The 26,848-nt window shown below is 35.1% G+C and overlaps 1 protein-coding gene across 1 annotated transcript in view; it reads right to left on the bottom strand.

The window, feature by feature from the left end:
- LOC105662995 (follistatin-A) overlaps positions 1-26,848 on the bottom strand; it is an 89,374-nt gene that overhangs the window by 45,018 nt on the left and 17,508 nt on the right. The window contains exon 3 of the mRNA XM_012289590.2: positions 458-646. Coding sequence (XP_012144980.1) covers positions 458-646 — 189 coding nt within the window. The remainder of the gene's footprint in view (positions 1-457; positions 647-26,848) is intronic.

Here is a 26,848-nt window from a genome sequence, read left to right as displayed (position 1 = left end):
ATTTAGAAGATGTAGTTGGAAAGTATAGGGATTGGGGAATATAGAGATTTGGAAGATGTAGGTGTTGGAAAGAATAGGGATTGGGGAATATAGAGATTTAGAAGATATAGAGGTTGGGGAATATAGAGATTTGGAGAATATAGGTATTGGGAAATATGGAGATTCGGAGGATGTAGAGAATGGGGAATATAGAGATTTGGAGAATATAAGGGTTGAGAAATATAGAGATGTGAAGCATATAGTAATTGGGAAATATAGAGACTTGAAGAGTGTAATCTATTGAGGAATATGGGGATTAAGAAATACAGAAATTTGAAGAGCACAGTCATTGAAAAATATAAAAATTTGAAAGATATAATTTGTAGTGATTGAGAAATATAGAAATTTGAAGAATACAGTAATTTGAAAAGACAGAGATTTGGAGAATATTAACAAAATTTGAGATGAAATTATTTACCTCTGCAAGGACGACACTGCACTCCTCCTCCCAGGACTCGCCAAAAAAAGAGACTTCCGCTATCGAGGTCCTCCTCAGAATACGCGGTTGCTGCTTCAGCGTTTGACGCACAACAATGTTCCTTCGTTACGCCTTGCGATAATAATTCCTTACAACGACCGTTACTTATAGAAGACCAGCATATACCGCCTGTAACATTTCATCGAAAGCAAGGAAATTAATTATATTATGAAAAAATTCTTTTAGTTACTCATGGTTTTTATAAAAGCGCATCTGATATTTAACTGCTTAATGAACTTTCGTTATCATTAATATTAATTATTTTAATTATATTAATATTGTGATTAATAATGCGAAGTGAAATCGACAGATGCATTAAATGAACGTCGTCAATATAATTATCATTCATATGAGTAGTACCGTAACCTTCATTACATTAATTACTCTCATTAGACTTAATTCCGATTAAATTATCGATAAAAATATAGATTTAATTACCGATAAAAATATCGATTTATTCGTCGATTACAATATCGACTTTTTTATCGATAGCAATATCGACTTATTTATCGATAACAATATCGATTTACTTATCGATTTACTCATCGATTTATTTATCGATAACAGTATCGATTTATTCATCGATAATAATATCGACTTTTTTATCGATAACAATGTCGATTTATTTATCAATAACCATATCGACTTATTTATTGCTAGCATTATCAATTTATTTATTGATAACAGCATCGATTTATTCATCGACAATAATATCGATTTATCTATTGATAACAGTGTCGATTTATTTATCGATAATACCGATTTATTTATTGATAACAATATCGACTTATTTATTGTTAATATTATCGATTTATTTATCGATAACAGTGTCGATTTATTCATCGACAATAATATCGACTTATTTATTGACAGCAATATCGACTTATTTATTGATAACAATATCGACTTATTTATTGCCGACATTATCGATTTATTTATCGATAATAGTATCGATTTATTTATCAATAACAATATCGATCTATTTATCGACAATAATACCAACTTATTTATCGCTAACGGTATCGATTTGTTTATCGACAATATCTTTTTCCTGGATAACAGTATCGACTTATTTATCGACAATATCTTTTTCCTGGATAACAGTATCGACTTATTTATCGACCACGTCGATTTATTTATCGACATCGATGTCACTGTACATTTTCCCGTTTATTTATGAATCCGTAACATTTTTGCCTCCCAGCAATCCATCAGTATTAGCACACCTCTCTTAATTAAAAGCTGTAACGAACAAATAACGCAAAAACTATACGGTATTTCCTGCGCAAATAAATTCCACGAGAAAATCTAAAACACCACGTAAAGTTTAAAACAACCACTCTTCAATGGAGGCTTGAAATACCAGTCAGCTTAGAAGCCTCGAGATTTCTTCGTTTTTCATAGAGCGCCTAATCGCAGCCCATAACTATGCTTCGTGTCCAGCGTGAAAACGAAGACAGTCACCTTTTGTATTAGTATTCCAGGTAAGTCGTGTTAATGAGACGTGTTGCGAGGGAAAATTCTTCTAAGGACTTTTAATTGACACCGTGTACGACAGAAAGGTGCATGAAAAAGGAGAAAAAAAACAAAGTAGAACAAGGCCCGCTGTGAAATCGATGAACGTTCGATGTAGAACCAGTGACAGGCGTTATAAAATTGCGAGAAACAACGTTGTTCGTGATAATGGAACATGAGTTCGATCGTGTTTCTGGTGACGGGACATGATCGATCGGCTTCGTTCGGAAAGATGCGAGATTGAGTTATAATCTCAGAACTCCGGTGGTTTAAGATTTGGTGATTTCAAGGTTAGAATTTCCGAATTTTAGAAAGGTTCGATATTTTTGAAGTTGTGATACTTTACAGCAATTTATAAGTTTCAAATCTTCAAACTTTTCATTTAAAAATTTCAGGTGTATTGGAAGTTTACAAATTTTAAATTTAGAGACTGTCGTAAAGAAAATCTAGGTTATGTTACCTACGCCATCTTATTTAACTAAAACTGCCACAAAGTTCAAAATAACTTTCTTCAAGTGGCTTTTATGGAAATATATGCAAACTCTTACGAAGATAAATAACTTTAAAGATAAGTAGATAAATATTTACTTAATTTATCCGCTCATTTTTCTCCTTTGTAACTAAAAATTAAATATATGCATAAAGTCGATTGCACCGTCAAAATTCGAAAGGAAAGAGAAATCGCGAGGATAAAAATGAATATTAATAAGAGAAACACATTGGAATATCGTATAGTTGTATAGGTGATGTCCTAAGAAACGGAATAGTAAAATATCCTGATGCACCATTGAGTTCATAAAGGAAACGTCCCGCGTGAACTTCGTATGTAAGTACTTTAGCTTGTATGATGAGTACACACGGTCCTCGTCCAATTCCTGGCTACAAGTTAGGAATAGTCGACATTGTTTGCCGAACTCTCCATCGACTAGGGTAAAATTCCTTGAAGACGATGAGTTACTGGCTTATGCTAACGTCTGCGCCACAATGAGCCTCGCCAACCAACGTACTAATTACTTCCACTTTCGATTGTGTGTATTTAAATAGTGCGAGCATGCGTTGCATATAAAGTACATCTCGATGTCATTTCCTTTATCTTTTACATAAATTTCGGTATTGTAGTTTTCTTCATTGGATCGTATGAAAATTATTTTGTCGATGAACGGAGACATAATTAATCAAATAACGTCAAGATCAATGTCCTAGAAAATTAAAATGAATCAATGAAGATAGAAAGAAGAGTAACCGAACGTGTTAATAAGACGTGGTATTAATAAGAAACGTTTAGTAGAAGACTAATCCAAGTCCATTTTATTTAATCAATTTTTATACAACAAATGCAGAAGTGCTCTTGCTATCTTTTTCACATTATGACAAAATTGTTTAACTGCTTTTTCTCTGCCATTTTAACAAAGTAACAAAAATATGTGACTGCTTCTTTCTATTTCTTCTGAAAGGTGACAGAAGTGTGTCAGTGCTTTTCTTTACCTATTTACAAAGTGTCAAAAATATATAAGTGCCATTTTTTATCCCTTTTGCAAAGATATAGAAATGTGTGACTTTTTCCAAATTTTGTGAAGTAACATAAACGTGTAAGTTCCAGTTTCTGTCTTTCTTTCAAAGTAACAAAATTGGAGTTGGGTATAGAAGTATCGGTTGGTCAGCTCATCTTGTGAGCAGCGTTCAACTCGGTTCGACAAGCTCGATCATTTAGCACGTGTCAGACGCTTCGTCCTTCGAGGCGAGCGAGCGGAAAGGACGTTGCTCGTCTCGCCAACAGGGACAACTCGCACCACAGAATCGATTCCTGTCTGCCGATCGAGACGAGACTCCCGTTAACTCGCGACTAGGATGCATCACCAGACTCATGCACGCGACCTCGAACCTTTGGCGCCTCGGAAACGCGCGAATCTTTGAAACGTTCTCCATTCCCTAACACCGCGGTTCACTACATGTCACTGTACACGTTGTTCAACTGCATTCATTTTGACCCTTGTTTTTAGGGAATTTTGGCAAATTTAAAACATTTATTTAACGATCCATAATGATTCATGATGTAGCAGATTTGGGTGCGATCATAAAATAAATATAATTTTGAACTGAAGATATGCTTTGAGATTCAAATGAAAGCTACTGAGAAGAATAGCGTATATATAGTGTATCATATTTTACACAATTAAGTATAGTATAGAATAGTATTTCTCGGTTAAATGTGAAAAATAATGTTACTCGAAAATACTGCGTAAAACAGTAATATATATGAAGCAGTAATTTCGATTAATAAGAAGAATTAGATATTCAAAAAGGATAAATCAACCAGATTTAAAGTTGGAAACCCTACGCTTCAGATAGTCATGCGCACCAGCAAACTATATTGAGGGATCTGCGCATATTTACTGCGCATATATGCAATACTACGCATGCGCAGATCGATGAGCGCATGCGCAGGATAAACAAAAATGAAGCGCGTCAGAACTTCAGTAAAAGTTTTAAATGTTTCAAAAACTAAAATACAAAAAGATAAACTAATATACAAAAAGATAGAATAACTAGATATCTTTTATTTATAATTAGAAACATGGGAGTAATACATGTCTTACGAAATTATTTTAAGTAGGTTACACTTGTTGAATACCAAGAAAGCAATGTTAACGTTGATTCGAATTGAAGGAATGTTGCCTGCGTTATAGGAAACATAGTCGTATACGAAGAGAACACTGTTACAGAAGTGATTCGATACTAAATTTACTGGCGAGCGACTTTCGCTTATATTTTTTTACCGCACCGAGCGAAATTCGAGATTCTCGGGTCTTAAAGCACGCATCGGAGTTAAATTACAATGTTTAATTGTATGAAACTACCGAGTGTATTGAATTCTGTCCACTCTCTTTCTGTCTTTCTTCATACGGTTTGAACTTGCGAATAATATTTCGCTTCTGAAAAATACAGGAAAGATAAACACGCATCTCAATCAAATTTTATTCACAATTATTTAATATTTTAAATACAAAATTTCATGTTAGTGACGAAATAAATAATATCAATATTAATGAGATCAATAAAACTGATGGGTAGACAGTTTTGAAAACTAAAAAATTTGAAATTTCTCCATTTCTCAATTAAATTTCTGAATTTCTCAACTTGTAAATTTCCTTCCGTATTTTTATTATTATAAGTATTTTTATTATCATTAATCTTCAATAACGGTATCTCGAACGCTTCAATTACTGTTCAACTATAAAATGCTAGTTCTTATCAACCTCATTCACGAATGACAAGCACTATATCGTAAAAAGGAAATACGATCAGATTTAATCTCGAAACAGCATGTTACATCTCCGATCAAAGGAGTCTGCTTGTCAGTTTTGCGAGATACGTGCAGCATAGACTAAACTTAGCAGCTTCCGCGATAATTTCCAAGACGCGAATATCGCTTGATTATAAAACTATTTTAATCCTCGGACGTAACACGAACCATTCGAACGAAAAGCGTGCTATGTTCGACAGGTTCCACGGTTATTTTAACCAGCAGACCAAACGAACCATACTTCTATCGGCTTATCCTCGTTACGAGATCTAGCCGAGTGTAAATTTTTGGTTTTATCGGATCGAAGATGTACCTCGAGATGCAGAACGTGTCTTGTTTGTAAGCACGCCTTTGGCTTCCGTTCAAATCGTTTCGTGTTCGATAAATCGTGAAAGAGCTAATAGAGACGTTGCTGTATATTGCAGAAGAGTGACAGATTTCGCCGCTCTCACTTAACACCGTGTACAAGATTGATATAAAAAGAACAAAAGACATAAAGTACTTCTTAAATGATAAGCAAAAATAAACAAGTGTAATCATTTTGATATTGTTTTATTTAAAACACCGTAACTATGATTTTAATCTTACAGAAGAATTAAAGACAGAGTAAATTAATGAATAAATTCGATTTTAATAAAAAATGAGTGGTATCAAAAATTTAATTAAAATTTGCAGTTTTATAAGAATTGTAATATGAAGTTTGACTCAAAATATCAAAACTAAAATGTAACTATAACCTTGTCTAATCATTTGCTTAAAATATGTATATTATTTTGATTTTAATTTTTATTTCATTTTATCAAATTCATGTGCTACTAAAATAAAAATCATTTATAGTGTCAAAGATTTAATGTAGGAGGTGTAGTGTAATATTAGAGAATATGACATTTTTGCAATAATAATAAAATGAAGCAGGAAGGTTCCTGAATTAAGTAATTTAAGATCAAAGAAAAACTGTTGGGAAGATTCTAAGAAGAAGAGGTCATCCTCGTTTGGAACTTGCCTTTGCCACTGACCTCCCTTAACGTTGTTCTAAATACCTTTCGCTCAGACGAAAACGCCTATTTTTATTTTGGTCAAACGCTCCACATGCCTTTGTTTCACCCACGTCGAGCTTTTCGAATTCTATTTCGATTTCGAGTGAAAAATTTGATCAGTAAAAATCTACGTGATGGCCATAACTTAAAAATTTGGTAAAATAATGAGCATATTTTACTCAAAAATAAAATGTAAGTATATTTTAGTCAAAAGAAATTTGGGACCTTAGAAATTTTCGTATTTTTACAACTGTAAATTGAAAAAATTAGTAATTGTCAAGTTTTAATAATTTCCAATTAAAAAATTTGTAAAACTTGATTTGTGTACTTTCAAATCTCCCGCCAAATTTCGTTATCTGGCCACAATTAACACTGCGGTACTCAAGTACATTTTCGCAAGAATTTTCATTCATACAAGTCTGCAGCGGAAATCATTGATACGAATATAATGTATCATAGTAGTAGAATAAAAATAGAGAAAATGTTAAAGTGTATAATGTTTTCGTCCGCCGATCGTGACACTTTATTTTTAAAAAGAGCACAGGCGCTCTTATAACGCACAAAAAGTCCAGTGATCTCGTTTGCGGTGACCACAAATCGATGCTGTTGTACGATATCATAACATACTATTTTTCGCGACAGAAATTATTAGCGGCGATTGTGGTTTTTGTTGCGTGCAGAATCTTATCGATCGCGTATATCTATATAACTTACGTAATAATCGATACGATCGTAACCGCACAAACCATATATTCCTGATCTATCGACTACTGTGCCATGTGAAAGATTTTAATGCGGGAACGTCAAGAAGTATCTGATATCTTTGCCTTTGTAAACTAACTAGTTCCTTCAATGTGAACTGAAAAGTTTGAATTTCCGATTCTATTTCTTACAAGGATACTTTAATGAAACGGAAATACGTTGAACTGGAACGAGCCATTAATACCACTTTTTTCCTTTTACGTCTGTAAAGATATACGACTTCCTTCAAATTTTTTCATAGGATTTATATGTGAACCAACATTTGTTATATTTAGTTTACATGTAATTTAATTAAAGCTCAAATCTGTTTCTGTAGAAGAAATATTCTAGATTCTAGAGTTAGGGTTGTAGAAATCTAGGGATATTTAGATATAAATTTTGGGTATCAGGAATCTAGGGATATTTAGATGTGGTGACGAGAGGTCTAGGGTTATTTAGATGGAAATTTTGGGTATAAGGAATCTAGGGATATTTAGATGTGGCGACGAGAAATCTGGGGATATTGAGAAGTGGAAATCTAGGGATATTGGGAACTAAGAATTTAGGGATATTGAGGACCACATGTCTAGTGATATTGGAAACTAGCAATACTGGGATTTAAAATATCGATCTAGAGATATTGAAATATTATGAGATAAATATCTAAGGATACTGGAATGTTGGAGAATTGATCTAGGGATATACAGAACTTGGAATCTAGGTATATTTAGATGTATACAACTTTAAATCTAAAAATATTTTGGCATAGAATATTCATTGTCTAGGGATATTTTGTGATTGAGAATTTGGGGTCTACGGATATTTGCGTATAGATAACTAGAAACCTAGAAATATTTGAACATAGAAAACTTATAATCTAGGGATATTTTTCCCTAAAAAAAACTTTTCCCTAAAAAACTTGAAATCTAGGGGTATATGAACATGGAAATCTTATGATTTAGGGACATTTCCACATAGAAAACTCGTGGTTTAGCGATATTTCAATATAGAAAACTTGTGGTCTAGGGATATTTCGATATAGAAAGTTTGTGTTCTAGGGATATTTCAATATTCAAAACTCAAGGCCTAGGGATATTTAGACAGGGAAAGCTTGCAGTCTAGGGATATTTTGATATATAAACCTATAGATCTAGGGATACTTTGATATAGAAACCTAGAGGTCTAGGGACATTTTGATATATAAACCCAGAGATCTAGGGATATTTTGATATATAAACCCGGAGATCTAGGGATATTTTGATAGGGATATTGGAGATCCAGGAATATGGGGATACAAACAATTGTAATTTACATCTAATAGTACAGAAAAGATCTAGATAAATCTAGTAATACGAAGTCCAAGATCTAGAAACATAGAAATCCTAGGAACATATAAACATCCAGAAATATAGAGATGTAGCGATGTAACGATTCCACAGATCTAGAAATCTGGGATTCTAAATTTCTATGAATCTAACGATAAACTCGTCTATTTTGACTAGTGAATCATCAGCTCTGAAATGCACGCGCTATATGACCTCGAATTGACGAGCTCAGTCTCCCACGTATCGTCATATATCCCTAGAATCAGCAGCCACCGTCGAAGTTGAATCAATTCATAAAAGGTTTCGCTATTCGTGTCGCGTTTCTGGGATCGCATAGAGGAGCCGGCCAAGTTGAAGCAGGGCCTAAGAGCACCCCGTCGCCCAGAATAGCGTTTATATCGCCGCGACCCGTTTCCGTGCCGGGCGAAACTGCCCCGCGTGCACGGCCATTATAATTAGACGTCACGGATCACGATGGCGATGACGGAACCGCGGGCACGGCTTGTTACACGAAGCGAAAAGGAAAGTCTGGCGAACACGGAGCATTAATTCTCGGCCGCGCGGCGTGTCTAGACCGCGACTCAGCCACCGTTTGGCCCAGTTACGCCCTTCTTCCTCTCTCCTTCTCTCTTTCTCTAACACTGTACCTCCGTAATACACTCGCTCTCTGCTTTCCCCACTTCCCTTCGGAGAACAGCTTGTAAGCCCCTCTCGCGGTTCGCCGAGAATCGCCAAGCGCGCCGTAACCGCGCGCGTTCGAACAAAATACCTCGAAAAGCGCGCGAAACTCCCTAAACAAATTTTTCACTTTCTACTTCGTTTCTATTCGGGTACATTACTATTCATATACATTACTGTTCATGTATCATGTTTAGTAACTAATAACTGGACTACGGACGTGCGTTTATGATATATCAATGTCTGCTGGGTAAACATAAATTTAGACAGCCTGTGCCTCTCGTTGATTAGATGATTTATTTATGTTCTACAGATGTTCATGTCATAAATAAGTAACCACCGTATGACACACTTTAGTGTAGGATTTATAGTATTTGTCACTTTTATTAACTAACAATGTTCTACTGGTACTTTGTATATCAAACTCCAAACTTATTTTTTTAATATTAAATTTTTATCAAACATCTTTTTCTAATATGACAATTTTTTTTGACAAGCCTCTTTTCTAATGTTAAATTTTTATCTAACATGTTTTCCTGATATGGAAATTTTTTCTGACAAGTCTCTTTTCTAATAACTTGTTTTTCTAACATCAAGTTATTTCCTAACAATTTTTTTTCCATTTGATTCTGAATTTTCTTTTTACCATTTGAATGAATTTTAAACATTCTTAAATTTATAAAAAATCTTCGTCTCACAACTTCTATATCTAAAGTTCAATTTTTTTCTAACAACCCCCTTTTCTAATATTCAATTTTGTCTAACAACTTGTTTTTCTATTATCAAATTTTTTCCTGAGAATTAATTATATATTTATTATATATTAATTATATTTTTTTGACATTAAATATTCTGCTCACAACTTCTTATTCTAGTATTAAATTATTTGAACATTCAACTTGAACTTTCCTTGTTGATGTTCAATTTTTTTCAAACTTTGTTTTTCAGTATTAAATTTTTTTTTCTGACTTGTTTTTCTGACATCAAATTTTTCCTAACAATTTTGTTTTTTATGTTAAATATTCTTCTCACGACTTCATTTTTTTTTTAATTAAATTTTTGTAACATTCAACTTGAACTTTTTTATGATATTCAACTTCTGTCTAACATAAAATGAATTCAATTTTTGTTTCCTAATTTTAAGTAGCTATAAAAATAGCTTATAATCAAAGTAGTTATAAAAGTAGCTATAAAAATAGAAATTTGCGAGATTTTCGTTGGTGTCACGTTTTTCAAGGGAACCATTCCACCGTGGGTCGCCGCGTCGCTCGCATCCGTCGAAAGTTTGTTATTTGCGAGCTTGGCCCAGATGAACGGAACTTTGAGCCAAGTCTTCTTTCGCTCTCGAATCCTTCCGCTTCTCTGTGCTTACGTCATCCATTCCCCTTCCCCTATCGCCCCTTCAACAGTATTTTTCGCGAGTCTCTACACAATGGTGTAGGTGACTTTGCACCACCTTTTGCGAACGATCGAACGACGCCTTTGTTCGCGGTTAATGGAGGTCCAGCTTTGACGACAACCACCGAAAGAGTCGTACCGAATTTTCTGAAACTTTTTAAACAATTTGGTACTTTTGTAGGTCGACAATTTGAAGCTTTTTACTGGAGGTCGACTATTTGGAATTTTTATAGGTCAAAATTGGCTGTTGTAGGTATGGTGGGTGTTCGATAATTTCCTGCGTCTGGGGCTTCAGAGGAGTTATGGACTTTGTTGAGTTTTAATTTAATTTATAGACAAACTTGTATATTCCCCAATCTCTAATTTTTCAAATTTCTATGTTGCCTAATTTCTAAATTTTTCATTTACTAAATCTTCATTTAAAATTATTAAATTCTTAAATTTTCCAGCTTTCAAATTCACAAATTTCTAAATGCTTAAATTTCCACTTAAAATTCCATAGTTTTCAAATTCTCCAGTTCCTAAAAAACTAAATTTCCATATAGAATTCCAAAATCCCCAAATTTCCTAGATCTCACACTTTTGAATTCCTAAATTACTAATTTTCCATTGAAAATTACAAAATCACCAAATTTTCTAGCTCTAAAATTTCTAAATTTCTAAATTAATGAACTTCCATCTAAAATTTAAAAATCCTCAAATTTCCCAATTCCTAACTTACTAAATCTCCATCCAAAATTCCCCAAATTTCCCAATTCCTAAGTTACTAAATCTCTATCCAAAATTCCCCAAATTTCCCAATTCCTAAGTTACTAAATCTCCATCCAAAATTCCCCAAATTTCCCAATTCCTAAGTTACTAAATCTCCATCCGAAATTCCCCAAATTTCCCAATCACTAAGTTGTTAAATCTCCATCCAAAATTCCCCAAATTTCCCAATTCCTAAGTTACTAAATCTCCATCCGAAATTCCCCAAATTTCCCAATTCCTAAATTACTAAATCTCCATCCAAAATTCCCCAAATTTCCCAATTCGTAAGTTATTAAATCTCCATCCGGAATTTCCCAAATTTCCCAGTCCTCAAATTTCCAAATCCCAAAATTCCCAAACTCCCAAATTTCCAAATTCCAAAATTCCTAAACTCCCAAATTTCCAAATTCCGAAATTCCCTAACTCCCAAATTCCCAAATTCCCCAACCGACACATAATTAATTTCTGAAATTGCCTATACGAACACACGTGCGCAAAGAAAACGCAGAAACGTCATCATTGCGTGTTATTTCGAAATGTCGGTTATGACAATTGAGCCAAGGAGGGCAGCCCATGCTTCCACGATTATATTTCACTGTGTTTGAATTCCAGCGAGGATTTACCTTGAACTTGACTTTCCCGTTTCTTGTTTTGCAGAGTATTAAGCAACTGATCAATCTTCAGGAAAGTGATTTTCGCAAATGTTCGCAGTAATTTAGAGTGGGCATCTTGCCAATGCAAGAATATTCGAATTCGTGTATATTCCATGGTTATTTACCTACTATTTCTGTGTCTGAACATAATTCATCAGCTTCTATAACTTCATTATAATCAACGATTATAATTTTATTTATTTGTAATTTTATTTATTTGTAAACTATCAACAAGGTTTTTAGCAATTTTTAAATGGAATATGTAGATGTTTGAGAGCTTAATGTGGTTTAAGTGATAGTTGATAAACATCGACAAATATGCGCTGATTGGAAAAAAATATTTCAGTTAAAGAGGTTAAGTGATTGTCAAGGTCGCGTGGTTCATTATCACTAATCCTATTGGTATTGGAAACGGTGGCTTTAACCCGCTTAAAGTGGATAGTGTCGAGCAGACGGGATGCTCTTGAATGTCTGCTGAAAATCTGAACTTAAAAATGAAATTTATATTACTAGAGTATAATGAATTATATGATAACAAATATTATGATGCTTAATTATTACTATTTTACAAAATGTTAATTTAACAAGTTTTAACATTATATACAAATTCATTCGTTTTTGAATGACTGTAGATATACTTTTCACCGATGTTATTAAAAATTCAAAATAAAAAGTTGACTGTATAAAATATTTTTGGCCAATGTATTATAGTTAGTCGACAAAAAATTTCAAACTTGATATCAATATTAAAAATAAATAATTTTAGTTCATGATACATTTCGAATATAAACTATAAATTCAGGAATAATACAAGAGTGTATATTTATATACAATATATTATTTTTATGTTTATTCATGAGGCATGTCTTAACAAGATTATTCAAAAAGTTACTCTAATCATACAGTTTATTTTTGTGGCAGTTATTAATTAATAATAAAATATGTAATATAAGTATAGAATAATAAAGTACAATATGTAAATATGAAATTATGATGAAAAATAAAATATTTAAATATAAAATAGTATGATCATTAACAAAATATGATATATAATTATAAAATCACATCATCAATAATAAAATATGATATATAATTATAAAATCACATTATCAATAATAACACGTAGTTCATAAACATGAAATTTTATCATCAACTACAGAATACAAAATAAAATCATTCACTTCAAAAATAATACAAAAATAAAGAATATCAATGGTGTATAATATATAAATATGAAATAATCTACAACAAAATATATTTAACTGTAAAACCACATCATCAATAACAAAAAAATTTCATAATATAAAACCTTATCGTCAACAATAAAATATAATATAAATATAATAAAATACGAAATATGAAATAAACAACAAAGTGAATTAAAATATGAAATATGAAATAAACAACAAGTGAATTAAAATATGAAATATGAAATAAATAACAAAGTAAATTAAAATATGAAATGAACAACAAAGTAAAATAAACAAACACAAACAAATAAATAAGAATAAAAAATAATATAAATAGAATTGCAGCTAAAATTTCACTAAAAAGCCAGAAGTAAATTTGAAGGATGAAAGAGAATATTGTTAGCTGTTAGGTAGAAACGTTCTCGAGCGTCTACTGATCGTTTTCCGTTTCACGAAAGGAGGAAGAAGATTTCTGTAAAGTGGAGGATTCGGTCGGTTGAACACCGAGCTTGTCAGACGGCTTTATCGTAAACAGGAGGATAATGCAATCGAGTTGGAAAAATCGTGGAAGACTTATGGGTCTAGACTCAATGTTCTAGCCTCTAGCCTCAAGCCACGTTCGCATGCAAGATACAAGCTGCCGATTAAACTTCTTATCCGTTTTCTCTGTGTACACTTCGCTGTTCCAGCATTTGCGGATGCACTACCGTTCCCATGCGTCAAAAACGGGAAATTTCTAATTAAATCTTGCTGATTTTTCAATGGAGATTATTCAAATTTCTATAAACGGTTAAACAGGTGATGGAATTTTAAATGAATGGTTTATAGAGACATTATGAAGGGGAAGATATTTATCTTTTATTTAATTAAGCTGATGTCTTGATCGGATTATTCGAGGTTTGATTAATTTATCTTCTGCGAGATTGTTTGATATTTTTATGTGGGCTTTTCTCAAATATTACGATTACTATCTATATATTGAGGCGGAGTTTTCTTCTTTGTTAGAATCGATCGGCAATATAATAAGAGGTTTAGATTATATTAAGCTAATGTAAGTCTTGATCGGATTATTCAAGTTTCAATTAGTTTATCATCTTCTGTGAAGTTGTTTGATATTTTTATGTAGAGTTTTCTCAAATATTACTATTACTATTTATATGTTGAGGTGAAGTTTTCTTCTTTCTTATCATCGATGGCAATATAACGAGAGGGTGGTTTAGCTTATATTAAGCTAATGTAAGTCTTGATCGGATTATTCAAGTTTTGATTAGTTTATCTTCTTCTGTGAGGTTCTTTGATATTTTTATGTGGAGTTTTCTCAAACGTTACTAATAGTATTTATATGTTGAGGCGGAGTTTTCTTCTTTGTTATCATCGATGGCAATATAACGAGAGGGTGGTTTAGCTTATATTAAGTTAATGTAAGTCTTGATCGGATTATTCAAGTTTTCTTCTGGGAGATTGTTTGATATTTTTATGTGGGGTTTTCTCCAATATTACTATTACTACTTATATGTTGAGGTGAAGTTTTCTTTTTTGTTATCATTGATCGGCAATATAACGAGAGAGAAATTCGAAAATTTATAAACTTGGAAATTTGAAGTTTTCAGACTTTTAGAACCTGAAATTTATTCATTTTCAAATATTTCCAAACTTCTAAATTTCAAAATATAATTTCAATATTTAATTAATCCTACTAAATGAATCAATGAAACGTCTTCCTTCACACTAACCTAAAAAATCACTCATACCAACTTCACTCAGCACTCTTGCCAACCTCATTCATATAACATTCTCACCATTACGTCATAAAAACCTCACATTATCCGTACACAGCGAAAGTGAATGATACAGTAATTAAACACAGCGATAAAGAAACTGTATACAAACAGTATCATTCGGAATTTGCAATTTCACGATGGTCGTTGAATGTGCAGTTGGTCAGACGCACAGGAACCGTGTGTCTCATTGTTCTGTCGACATGTTCGCACGTTTACCTCTTCCCATTGTGCGAGATAACACCGGAAGACCGGTATCTCGGTTCCGATCGTGTACCGATCATTATGCATTTCAGGAAACGGCTTTCCTAAATGCACGAAACAGCCAGTGTACACTAGGTGTCCCGTTTGTTCGTCGAGTTATACAATTATGCGGCGAACAAAAGCGCACGGATATCTAGATAGCTCTGGAACGCGCTCTATAAAGAAAGATTGATTGAAAGCGCGGCTTTCTATTCACTCGTGAACCCTATCGTTATTGAATGAACCGAACGCGGTTTTGCTTGTGAAAGGAGTAAAAATTTGACGTTTTGTTTCCTACTAATTCGGTTTGTGCTTGATTTGCTCTGTAATTTATTCAATATCTAATGATCGGAATAGAAAGTACGGAATTTTAAAAGTGAGGTTAGGTTTAGTTCGGTTGAGGAAATAAACTGAAAAATTTATATTTTATTGTCACTGAATATACATAATTTTAATTTAATAAATATTTTAAGATAATTTTAAGGGATAAGGGATTTTACACTGAGTTTTATTGATCTTTTTTATTATTTTAGGAATATTGTATCGAAATTATTTGTGATTATGGTGATATTTTTGTTTCTGATGAAAATTATTGAAAATTGCAGTGGTTGTGCAATTTTTAATAAATTTTTGGAAAATTATACAAGTTCTAGTAAACTTTGGGGTAATTTTAATTCTAACCTGATATTTGAAAGATTTGAGTAATTTTCGTTTAAAAATAATAATTTATAGTGATGTGTGCATATTTTGAAATTTAAAAGCATGGAAACTCGAGAATTTTGAAATTTTTAATAGAAATTTAATGATTTAGGAATTACAAAATTTTAGAGCTGGGAAATTTAGGAATTTTGGAATTTTAGATGGAAATTTAGTCATTTAGAAGTTGGGAAATTTGAGAACTAGGGAATTGGGGTATTTTGGAATTTTAAATAGAAATTTGGTAAATAAAAAATTGAGAAATTCGGAAGTTGGAGAGCACAGAAGCTTGGAAATTTATAAATTAGGGAATTTACAAACTTGGAAATTTTGGAGCTAGGAAATTTATGAATGTAAAAATTTTAAATAGAAATTTGGGAACTTGAAGATTTAGAAATTTGGAAATTTCAAAGTTTGGAAATTCGAGAACACAAAAATTTAGGGAGTTTAGAAGCTTGAAAATTTCGAAATTCGGAAATTCAGAACCTTGAAAATTTCCAAATTTGAAAACTTAGAAATTTGGAAATTTAGAAACTTGAAAATTTAGAAATCCAAAAACCAAGGAATTCAGAAATTTAGAAACTCCATAATTTAGAAATGTCACAACTAAGAAATTTGGAAATTTAGAAATTCGTACTGCAATTCAAACTACCCTTATTACACTAAAACACTAAAATTAATCATATTTTAAAATTATTTCCAAACAACATTTCCTAAACAAAATCTCTCCATATTCATAAAAACCTCGTACCATTTTCAAATTACAGTTCAATCACCCATTTCACCAAATCAATTACCATCATAAAAAATGAATCATCACAGCAAATGTATTCAAATGAAATAATTTTCTTCTCCTGCCAGATTTTTTCGCGATAACTCTCAGCAGCGTTTGAAAGGAGTAATTATCCGAGTAATAAATATGTAAATAGTAATAACAGGCACTAATCAGTCTGTCGTTTGTATTCATTTACATTACGTCTTCCTATCTAATCGGTGAATTACATATGGTAATATAACTGAAAAATTAGTCGCAGATAGTCGTTAAAGATATGTATCTCCCTTTTTCGTGCTCCATGTTAACGTTAATTAAGCTTTAATTACAGTCAGTAAGTTGTTTACAACGAAAAAAGCTTGTGTTCTTGATTGCATTTTATGTTCGCGTTGATTAAAATTAATTACAATGTATAAATTACGTGTAACAGTTCATTTAACATTTTCTTATGAACGCAGGATGTAATCGCTTATGCCAGATGTTTCCAAAGAAATGATACTAAATAAACTTTGATAACAGTTTATCCTGATATTAACTTGCTATATTTAAATAAATTACGGTATCGCGTGTTATGAAGCATTTTCCAGGATACGTTCTCCTATTTATTATTAAACGATTTTACGGAAAAATAACACTATAAATAAAAATGTGATTAATTATAACTTAAGATATATTATAACTTAACACTAAACCTACCGGCATATAATGTGCACTTAATTTGGAATTAAAAATGAAGTTGAAAAATAAATAAATAACGGAACATAAATTAGTAGACACATTTATCCTTTATCTTGATGAAAATCAATTCTGATTTTAAATAATGTATTTTAACTAAATGTGTTTGTTGTGATAAGAAGCTTGTGGAGCGGTCATTTGATCGGTTTGGTAGAATTCTGTTAATAACATAATTAGATATATTGAAATAAACGAGTATCTAACGCAGAAAATATTAGTGTCAAGAATATTTAATACCAAAGAAACAAATATGAAAATGTCGCCTAATTCATAAGCGGTATTATGCATCATAATTTCCCTCAGGAAAACCTTCGTCAACAAGAGCAAAATTTCTTCCGATACAAAACGGTTTCCATTAAACGTAATCATCTAATTCAACAGAATAAACACTGAAACTTCCTGTGCACTTCATTTCCTCCGATCTTAATAGCGCGATTAAAATCCACTAAAAATGTTAACCGCCTTAAACAACAAACTACTGTATAATTATGGCAATGTCGGAACGAGATGAAATCATTTCAAAATAATTTACAATCTTTTTATTCGGCTAAATAACGTGAGTTTCTAATAACACCGCGGGTAGATACATCTCCGACTGACACCGATTAACGGTAAAACCTGGTGGTTAATTTCAAATGAGCTTCGATCTAATCTACGACTACGGCTCGAAGGAATCGCATCTTCTTCGAAATTGCATCACGTATCGCGCCACCGATCAGCAAGCCATTTTACGCTGTTAATTAACCGTCACGATCCTATCCTGTCCATTACGATATTACAATCTCCCGTAGTATTTTCGGTGGAGATTTCTTTCTTTCAGAAGGATCCACGGGACAAGAAACCGAGTCGATTAGTGACTGTAAACGATATCCTAATGGACATTGATCCGTTCACTTAAGCCCAGTTTATTTCCCGCGCTCGATTAAGCACAGCTTTATATTAATTCTATTGGATTTAATCTATTAATAGCGCTGATATTCAGCGTTCTTGCACGCGAAACGAATTTAGAAGATTGAAATAACAAAAAGGACTGAGCGGGAAATTTCAAAAGCGAACAAGTGTGGAGTATTTTTCAGATAGCAGGATAGATAACGCGGAGTTGAATTACCTTGTTTGCGATGTTTATGGTAATTTTATGTGGTCTCCTTTTAATTAGAAACTCATTCTTGGTCGCGATCGGGAATGCACACTGCGTCGCATACTTAATGATACGGTGGATACAATTATCGAATTAGTTGCGCGTGTACTTTATTTAGGTTTGCGTGGTTTGTTGCAGTTTTCAATGAGTCGTTACACAGTTTCAAATCAAGGTCTTGAAATCTGGAATTTAAATGTTTTTTCAGATGGTAAATTGAATGTGCAAATTTCTGAATTCTTAAATTAATAAATTTATATTTTAAATTATTGAATTTTTAAAGGTCTAGGTTACTAAAGTTCTGGATGACCAAATTACCCAGCTACTGGATTGTGAAGTTAATGTTTTGACAAGCTACATTTCATACCACAGGTGTAAGTTTATAATTTCCTTGATATTTTGATGTCTCAATTTTCACATTTTTAATTTGTTAAATTTTTACATTTCTATATTTCTATATCAAATTTTTATATTTTTGATTATCTAAGTTTTCAAGTTTCCAAATTTCCAACTTTCTACATTTCCAAATTTCCAAATTTTCAAGTTTTCAAATTTCCAAATTTTCCAGTTTTCAATTTTTCAGGTTTTCAAATTTCCAAATTTCCAAATTTTCCAGTTTTCAATTTTTTAGGTTTGCAAGTTTTCAAATTTCCAAATTTCCAAATTTCTAATTTCCAAATCCCCAAATTCCCAAATTCTCAAATTTTCAAATTTTCAAATGCCCAAATCCCAAAATGCCCAAATCCCAAAATTCCCAAATCCAAATTCCAACTTTTCAAATTCCCAAAATCACAAATTCCCAAATTCTCAAATTTTCAAATTCCCAAATTCACATCTCCCCAAGTCCCAAATCTTCCAAATCCCCATCTCCTCAAGTCCCAAATCTCCCAAATCTCAAATCCAAATTCCAACTTTTCAAATTCCCAAAATCACAAATTCCCAAATTCCCAAATTCACTTCTCCCCAAGTCCCAAATCTTCCAAATCCCCATCTCCTCAAGTCCCAAATCTCCCAAATCTCAAATCCAAATTCCAACCTTTCAAATTCCCAAAATCACAAATTCCCAAATTCTCAAATTTTCATATTCCCAAATTCACATTTCCCCAAATCCCAAATCTCCCAAATCCCCATCTCCCCAAGTCCCAAATCTCCCAAATCTCAAATCTCCCAAATCCCAAATCCCAAATCTCCCAAATCCCATATCTCCCAAATCCCAAATCTCCCAAATCCCAAATTTCCCAAATCCCAAATCTCCCCAATCTCCTAAATTTCCCAAATCCAAAATCTCCCCAATCTCCCAAATCTCCCAAATCCCCAAACTCCCAAACCTCCAAATTCTCAAATCCCCAAATCCCCAAATCCCCAAATTCCTAAATTTCATATGACTTCCCTCGCAAATTCCTTTAACCCTAACTTCCCACATTTCCTAAAGACATGAAGCAAATACCCAGGCAAGCGTCCACACCCTATCCAGTTAAATAACCGTCATATAACATAACGGGGCGTCGCATAACCTGCGAAGTCTCACAATTTACTATCCTACCTCATATATTTCTTAACTGGACGCGCATTAATCACTTGCCCGACTACTTACCTAATGTAAACGGTCTATAAGATGCATTTATACTAAACTAGTAGGCTGGACAAGTAATCAGACCTCGCCTAGTTAAATAACTCGAAGGGAGGAAAATAGTCTACCACGTCTGGCAGACTATCTTTCTTAATCCAGTTCTACTTGTCTGACCACTTGCATCGTTATTTTCCTAGTGTAAACGTGTCCTTAGCGATCGTTTAGATTAGGCAAATAGCCAGGCAAGTGATCAAATCCTTAGTTAAGAAATACACGAACGCTAACTGTTGCAGACTATCTTTCTTATTACTACTTATCTGACCACCTATATTAATACTTTTCCATTGTAAACGTGACTTTAGGAATCGTTTAGATTAACCAGGCGTTCACACCTTTGCTAGTTAAGATACATATGTGAGAAACAAGATAATTTGATAGGTTTAGACTAAACTGACTCTGGTACTTGTCTGATTCCATTACTTTTCTAGTTTAAACCCGGCCTTAGTTATTTTATATCACGTATTTGGTCACTCGGCAAGTCGCCAAGAAAGTGTCAGACCAGTTAAGATACACATGTGAAGCAAGATAATTTGACAGTTTTTGCAGGCAATCTTCCTAACTCTTATCTGACTACTTGCATTATTTTCCTAGTGTAAACACATCCTTAGGGGTCGTTCTGCATAAGATATTTGGCCATTAGGCAAGTAGCCAGGCAAGTGTCACTCTTCAGTTAAGATACACAGAGAAGCAATAGGCCTAGACTATCTTCCTAACCTGCCTAATCACTTATCTTTCTACTTGCCTGATTTAAAGAGTCTTGTAAGAGGCAAGTAGTCAAGTAAGTGATAAAAGCCTATTTAAGTCAGGTGAACCCTGCCTGACTGGTACACTAGCTTATCTTTTACTTAACTGGCTACTTGCCCAAGTGATCCACAAATACGTGTTTACACCAAACAAGTGCAAGGCAAGTAGCCTGGCAAGTAGTTCAGTGAGGAAAACCTGTCAGGTCTGGCAGAAGACTTCATTACTTTGGTGCGATCTAAACGTATCAACTGATCATATCACAAGTTCATTTGTAGGTTAGAAAATCTAAGTTTGTTTCTTATCAAATGAAGAATTAACATGTCGTTTGTTGATTTGTCAATTTGGGTGTTAATTTCGAAGCAAGCGTGCATTTGTAAGTTGTTAGTAGATGTTGCACCACTCGGTAGGTTTTCAGGTCCAGCTTCAGTTCGATCGAAAGCTCGTTCAACCCCCGTACGAAGAGATCCGAGGAGTATCGTACGTGAACGTATCCCGGGGATCCTTTTTCCGGGGGGTAGCGATCTCGTTGGATAAAATAACACGAGAGAAAGGAGTATCGCGGGATCAGGCGACAGCAGGTGGTAAAAAGATCGGTACTCGACCGAGCAAACGGTGCGCAGGCATTCGCGACGTGCCGCAGGGAGGCGAGTTCTTGCCTCGGCAAGACGGCCACGCGGTTAGTCATCAAGGCCTGGAGATTGTTCCCGCGAACGGCGACCCGACCGGTTGACCAAAACCACAAGCCTCTCCCTCTCTCCCCTGTCCGTTGTACGCTCGTCGGGCTCTCTTTCTTTCCCCCTTTTCCAAGCTGTTTTGCCCAAGACCGTCCGTTCCCTCTCCGTTCGTCCTTTGACTTCGTCTCCGTCCGCATCATTGTGCCCGAGCGTATTTCCCTCCGCGTGTCGTGGCCGCGGTTACCTGCGTCTCAAGTCCCCCTGGTGCGTGCGGTCTCGAGTAATCTTAGAAAGTCAACTGGGTATCGGATATTGATGGAACATTGTTGAAACGGCTCGGGCAGACCCCCGGTGCAGCCCCCTCGCCCCGACCCCTCCATCATACCGCGAAAACAGGCTTCCCGCGATTCGACCCACTGTCTTTTTGCCTCCATTGCGATTTATTATCATTTTATGGGGGACCCGCGACGACCGGTCCTTCGTGTTAATCGTGTTGAAGTATCGGATTAGCGCGTCAACTGCGAGCGCGTGTCCCGTACCGACGTGCGTCATTTTTGACGTGCATTATGGACTTTCGATTAGCATCGGCAACATTTTAGATAAGGAGTCGATACGTTCGGATGCGATGATACATTGTGTGGCGATATAACCTGTAATCGTTCGATGCAATGGTGATTTAACGTGTGGTAATGTAATTGCGTGGGGATATAATGCCTGGAGGTATAAATGAGCGGAGATACGATGCGCGGGAATATAATAAGTGACGAGTTAATGCGTGGCGATTTAATGAATGGTAATCTAACGTGTTGCCGATTCGATGGCTGGTAATCTAACGTGTTGACGATTCAATGGATGATGGAACGCCTGGCGATGGAAAGCGTGATATAACGCGCGATAATTTAATGCGTGTGAATATAATGTATAGATTTAGTACGCTGCGATCTAGCACGTGCAAAAAGGTACGCGTGGTGATACAAAGCGCGGGAAATGCGTGACGGTATAATGTATGGATTCAGTGCACGACCTGACGCGTGTAAACTGAACGCGGTGATATAACATGAGGTGATTCTATGAATAGCGATATAAGATGTGATAATACACGGCGATGCGAGGTACTTTTAGTAGTACCTCCTATTTTTAATAGTAATAATTTAATAGAGGTCGCGGGGTTTTTTAACGAATGGCGATATGTGGCAAGGTAATTTAACAGGTGGCGATCTAACACAGGAAGTCCAATGCATGACCATGCGGAGTGATTTAATACATAAAAATTCGATGTACTGTAATTAATGTATGGCGATTCAACTGATGGCGATATAACGCGTAATATCTTAATACGTGGATCTCTAACGTGTTGAAACATATCACATGGTGATTTAATGAGTGGTATTTAAATACACGACGAATCAACATGTAACAATTCACCGCGCGGTGATATATCGTGTAGTAGCTTAATACGAGGCAATCTAACGTGTGTTGATATAACGCGTGGTAGCTCAACAAATCATAATCTATCGCTTGGCAATATAACCCGTGGCAATAAAACGTGTGGTAATTCAGCGCGTTGCAATCTAACGCTTGGCGGTATAACCCGTGGCAATATAACGCGTGGTAACTCAACAAATCGTAATCTATCGCTTGGCGATATAACCCGTGGTAATAAAACGCATGGTAATTCAACACGTTGCAATCTAACGTTTGGCGATATAATCCGTGGCAATATAACGCGTGGTAACTCAACAAATCGTAATCTATCGCTTGGCGATATAACCCGTGGCAATAAAACGCATGGTAATTCAGCGCGTTGCAATCTAACGCTTGGCGATATAACCCGTGGCAATATAACGTGTGGTAACTCAACAAATTGTAATCTATTGTTTGGCGATATAACCCGTGGCAATATAACGCGTGGTAACTCAAGAAATCGTAATCTATCGCTTGGCGATATAACCCGTGGCAATAAAACGCGTAGTAATTCAACGCGTTGCAATCTAACGCTTGGCGATATAATCCGTGGCAATATAACGCGTGGTAACTCAACAAATCGTAATCTATCGCTTGGCGATATAATCCGTGGCAATACAACGCGTGGTAACTCAACACGTCGGAATTTAACGCTTCGCAATATAACCCCTGGCAATATAACGCGAGATAATTCAACACGTTGCAATCTAACGCTTGACGACATAACACGTGGCAATACAACTCGTAGTAACTCAACACGTCGATATCTAACGTTTGGCGATATAACCCGTGGTAATATATCGCGTGATAACTCAATACGCGGTAATCTAACGTGTGATGACATAGCTAGTGGTAATATATCACACGGTAAATCAATATGCATTAATCTAATAAATGGTGATATAACGCATAATTTGCAAAATTTCCAATCCAACAACCATCGATAAATGACTCATCCCGTCATTGAAGCACTATAAAAAGCAACCTACTGAAATACAGTAAGATCATATTACAACATATCCCACCGTTACAAACAATTTCAATATTGTACCAACTATACAATATGGTTCTTGATCGATTAAAGGCGCGTTTTCTTCTTTGATCCTCGAAGGGAAGATTCTCTCGTTATCGAGGGCGCCGCAATTTCTCCGACTGGCTAGGATAACGTCGTCGGTATTATCGTGCAGGTTTTCGAGTAATCACTCTCGTTGCTGGAATTTGAAACTAACCGCACGCGCGCGCATAACTCGAGTGTTTTATCGCAACCTCATCATCACCGCAGACTGCGCCTTCGGCCATGCATGTCGGTCTGTTTTTGCTAGGCTACTCATATTAAAAGCCTCCGAGCCAAAGTGCTAATCCGATACGTCTGTACGCGAGACGTTGCATAGAGCCAGCATGTTCGTTATTGAAATATACCGATATTATTCGATCCTGTTCGCATTATTTTTCGTAGACGCGCTTGTAAGCGTTCGCCGTCAAGTGCTATCTGTTCTTCCGTTATCGGACACGTGTCGGTGTTTTTCTGTCGTTCATAAAGTGGATTTAGCTGCCGGATTTTATTCGCATTTTTACCTTTTCGCACGTCATGTGCGTGAAAGGATGCGAGAAACTTTGCAGCTAATTGACCTAGAACAATGTTTCGACTCAAAACTTGTAACTTTTGCTTCGTAGGTTAGATCTTTGATTTTGGGGATGAAGACCTTACAATTTGAAACTTGCGATTTACAGCTTTAAAACTGGTACTTGAAATATGGGTGTTCGGACTTCAAGTTTGGAACTTGGAGTTGGAATGTGAAACCTAAAATTTCTAACCTAACTTTCAGAACTTGGAACTTAATTTTTACAGTTTAAAATTTAAACTCATACTTGCTATAATTAAATTAATTATCATGAAAACACCCAGAATGTATGCACTCTCAATACAAATGTATGCATATGCAAATGAATCAAAATTCAAATGACCCACACGATTAAGCAAACAATTAGCATAAAATTCTATAAGCAACGTAAGTTTGGTATACCTGACTAAGTATACATTTTATCATAGGCACGATCGCATAATCAGCATTTCCCTGTACCATCAGACTACTTCTAAATAAGATTCACGATTAAGATTCCCATTAACAAGCCAATAAGTACATGCCTCGATTACGAATGACATTCAGTAGATGGACATGAAAAATTCATCACCTCGTGTATCTTCGATTACACGTTCGCGTCACATTCAATATTCAACGTCAAACATTCGATAATGTCCCTGTGCCACGACAAACAGGCACCATCTTATTCACGAAATTTGTAGGAGAAAAAAAAACAGGACTTAGTACATTGATTCACGAAAGCATGCGTCTACCGGCGATAACTGTACAAACAAAGGAGCTCGTCGACCTCGCGATGACATAATTTTGTATACACTCTTTTTCGGTATATAACCTGTGTCCGTTATTATTTCGTTTCGGTCTCTGGTTGTACTTAATGGGTTTCAAAATATGTTAAGTGTTTTGTTAGTGGGTGACGGTGGCTGCCATGTTGTGGTCGCCGCCATCATGAATTTAAAACGACTGTGGCGCTTGGAAGTTGGTAGTTAGATTTTAGAAATTGCTATTTGCAATTTTGTATTTGACATTTGCAAATTAGTTTAGGGAATCTTGCATTTTTAAATTTGGTACTTGAAGTTGGGTTTTGGAATTTGGAACTTGGGATTTGATTTTGTGATGATCCACAGGTAGTAGCTTAGTGTGTGGAGATTTGACTTGAGAATCATAACACGTGATGATATAAGGCGTGGTAATTTAACGAGTAGTTATCTAATGAGTAGTTATTTAACATCTAATTATCTAACATATATTTTATCTAGCGCGTGGTAAACAAAAGCGTGATTCTTTAACGCGTGGCGGATTAACACGTGTCCATTTAATGCTACATAGTTCAACGCGTGGAGATCTGACGCGTCATAATTTAACATATGGTTATTTAACGGGTATTAATCTAACGTATAGTTATTTACCGTCTTGTTGTCAAACGTGTAGTAAATCAAGACATAAGTATTTAACGCGTGGTTATTTAATGATAGGTAATTCAGCACGTGCAGATCTGACACGTCGTAATCTGATGAGTGATTATCTAACGCGTAGACACGTATCGTGTAGTTATCTAGAGTACAATTATCTAGCGTAGTTTTATCTAACGCGTGGCGAATGAAGGCGTGGTTGTTTAATGCATGGTCATTTACGCGTGGATCTAACATGTCGTTATCTAACGCGTGGGTAATCTACCGATATTATGTATCGTGTCGTTATGTAAAGTGTAGTTATCTGACAGTTATTCAACGAGTAGTCTACCGCGTAGATATCTAACGCACTCAAAATATCGAGCTAACGGGTGGTAACGCATGTCAATCTAACCCTCGACAATTTAACACGTGGCGATATACCAGAAGGCTATCATCCAACGTATCCAAAAGGCTATCGTCCAATGTATCTAAACAATACTCCTCGAAAGGGTTAATTAGATTAAATAAGGAAAATACGGAGCCGTGAACGTCAATAGGATCTGCAACGTCATCCCCTCCGTCAGGAGACGGGCTGAATAAGGGCGGAAAGTGTGCCCTTTTTCGAAAGGGAGTGCGGGAAGGAAAATGGCACCAGAGTGTGGACCTCTCCGTGGTTGTAGTTCACGCTGGTCAGGCTGGCCCTACACTCAGTCTCGAGCGGAGCGGCTTCGCGACTTGCCAGGCCCTTCTGGCCCCTCTCTATCTTTCCTCTCTGGCCCTTAGCTTCCTCCCTCGCGTCCCTGTCGAGGACCTACAGAGAGGGTCCCTCTGCCCCGTCACCGTCCTTCTTTCGCCGGTGGCATCGTCCTCCCGT

The sequence above is a fragment of the Megachile rotundata genome, chromosome 10 (genome assembly GCF_050947335.1).
Source record: "Megachile rotundata isolate GNS110a chromosome 10, iyMegRotu1, whole genome shotgun sequence".
Taxonomy (NCBI): Eukaryota; Metazoa; Arthropoda; class Insecta; order Hymenoptera; family Megachilidae; genus Megachile; species Megachile rotundata.
The sequence above is the reverse complement of the archived record's forward strand: the minus strand, read 5'-3'. Positions and strand labels throughout refer to the sequence as shown.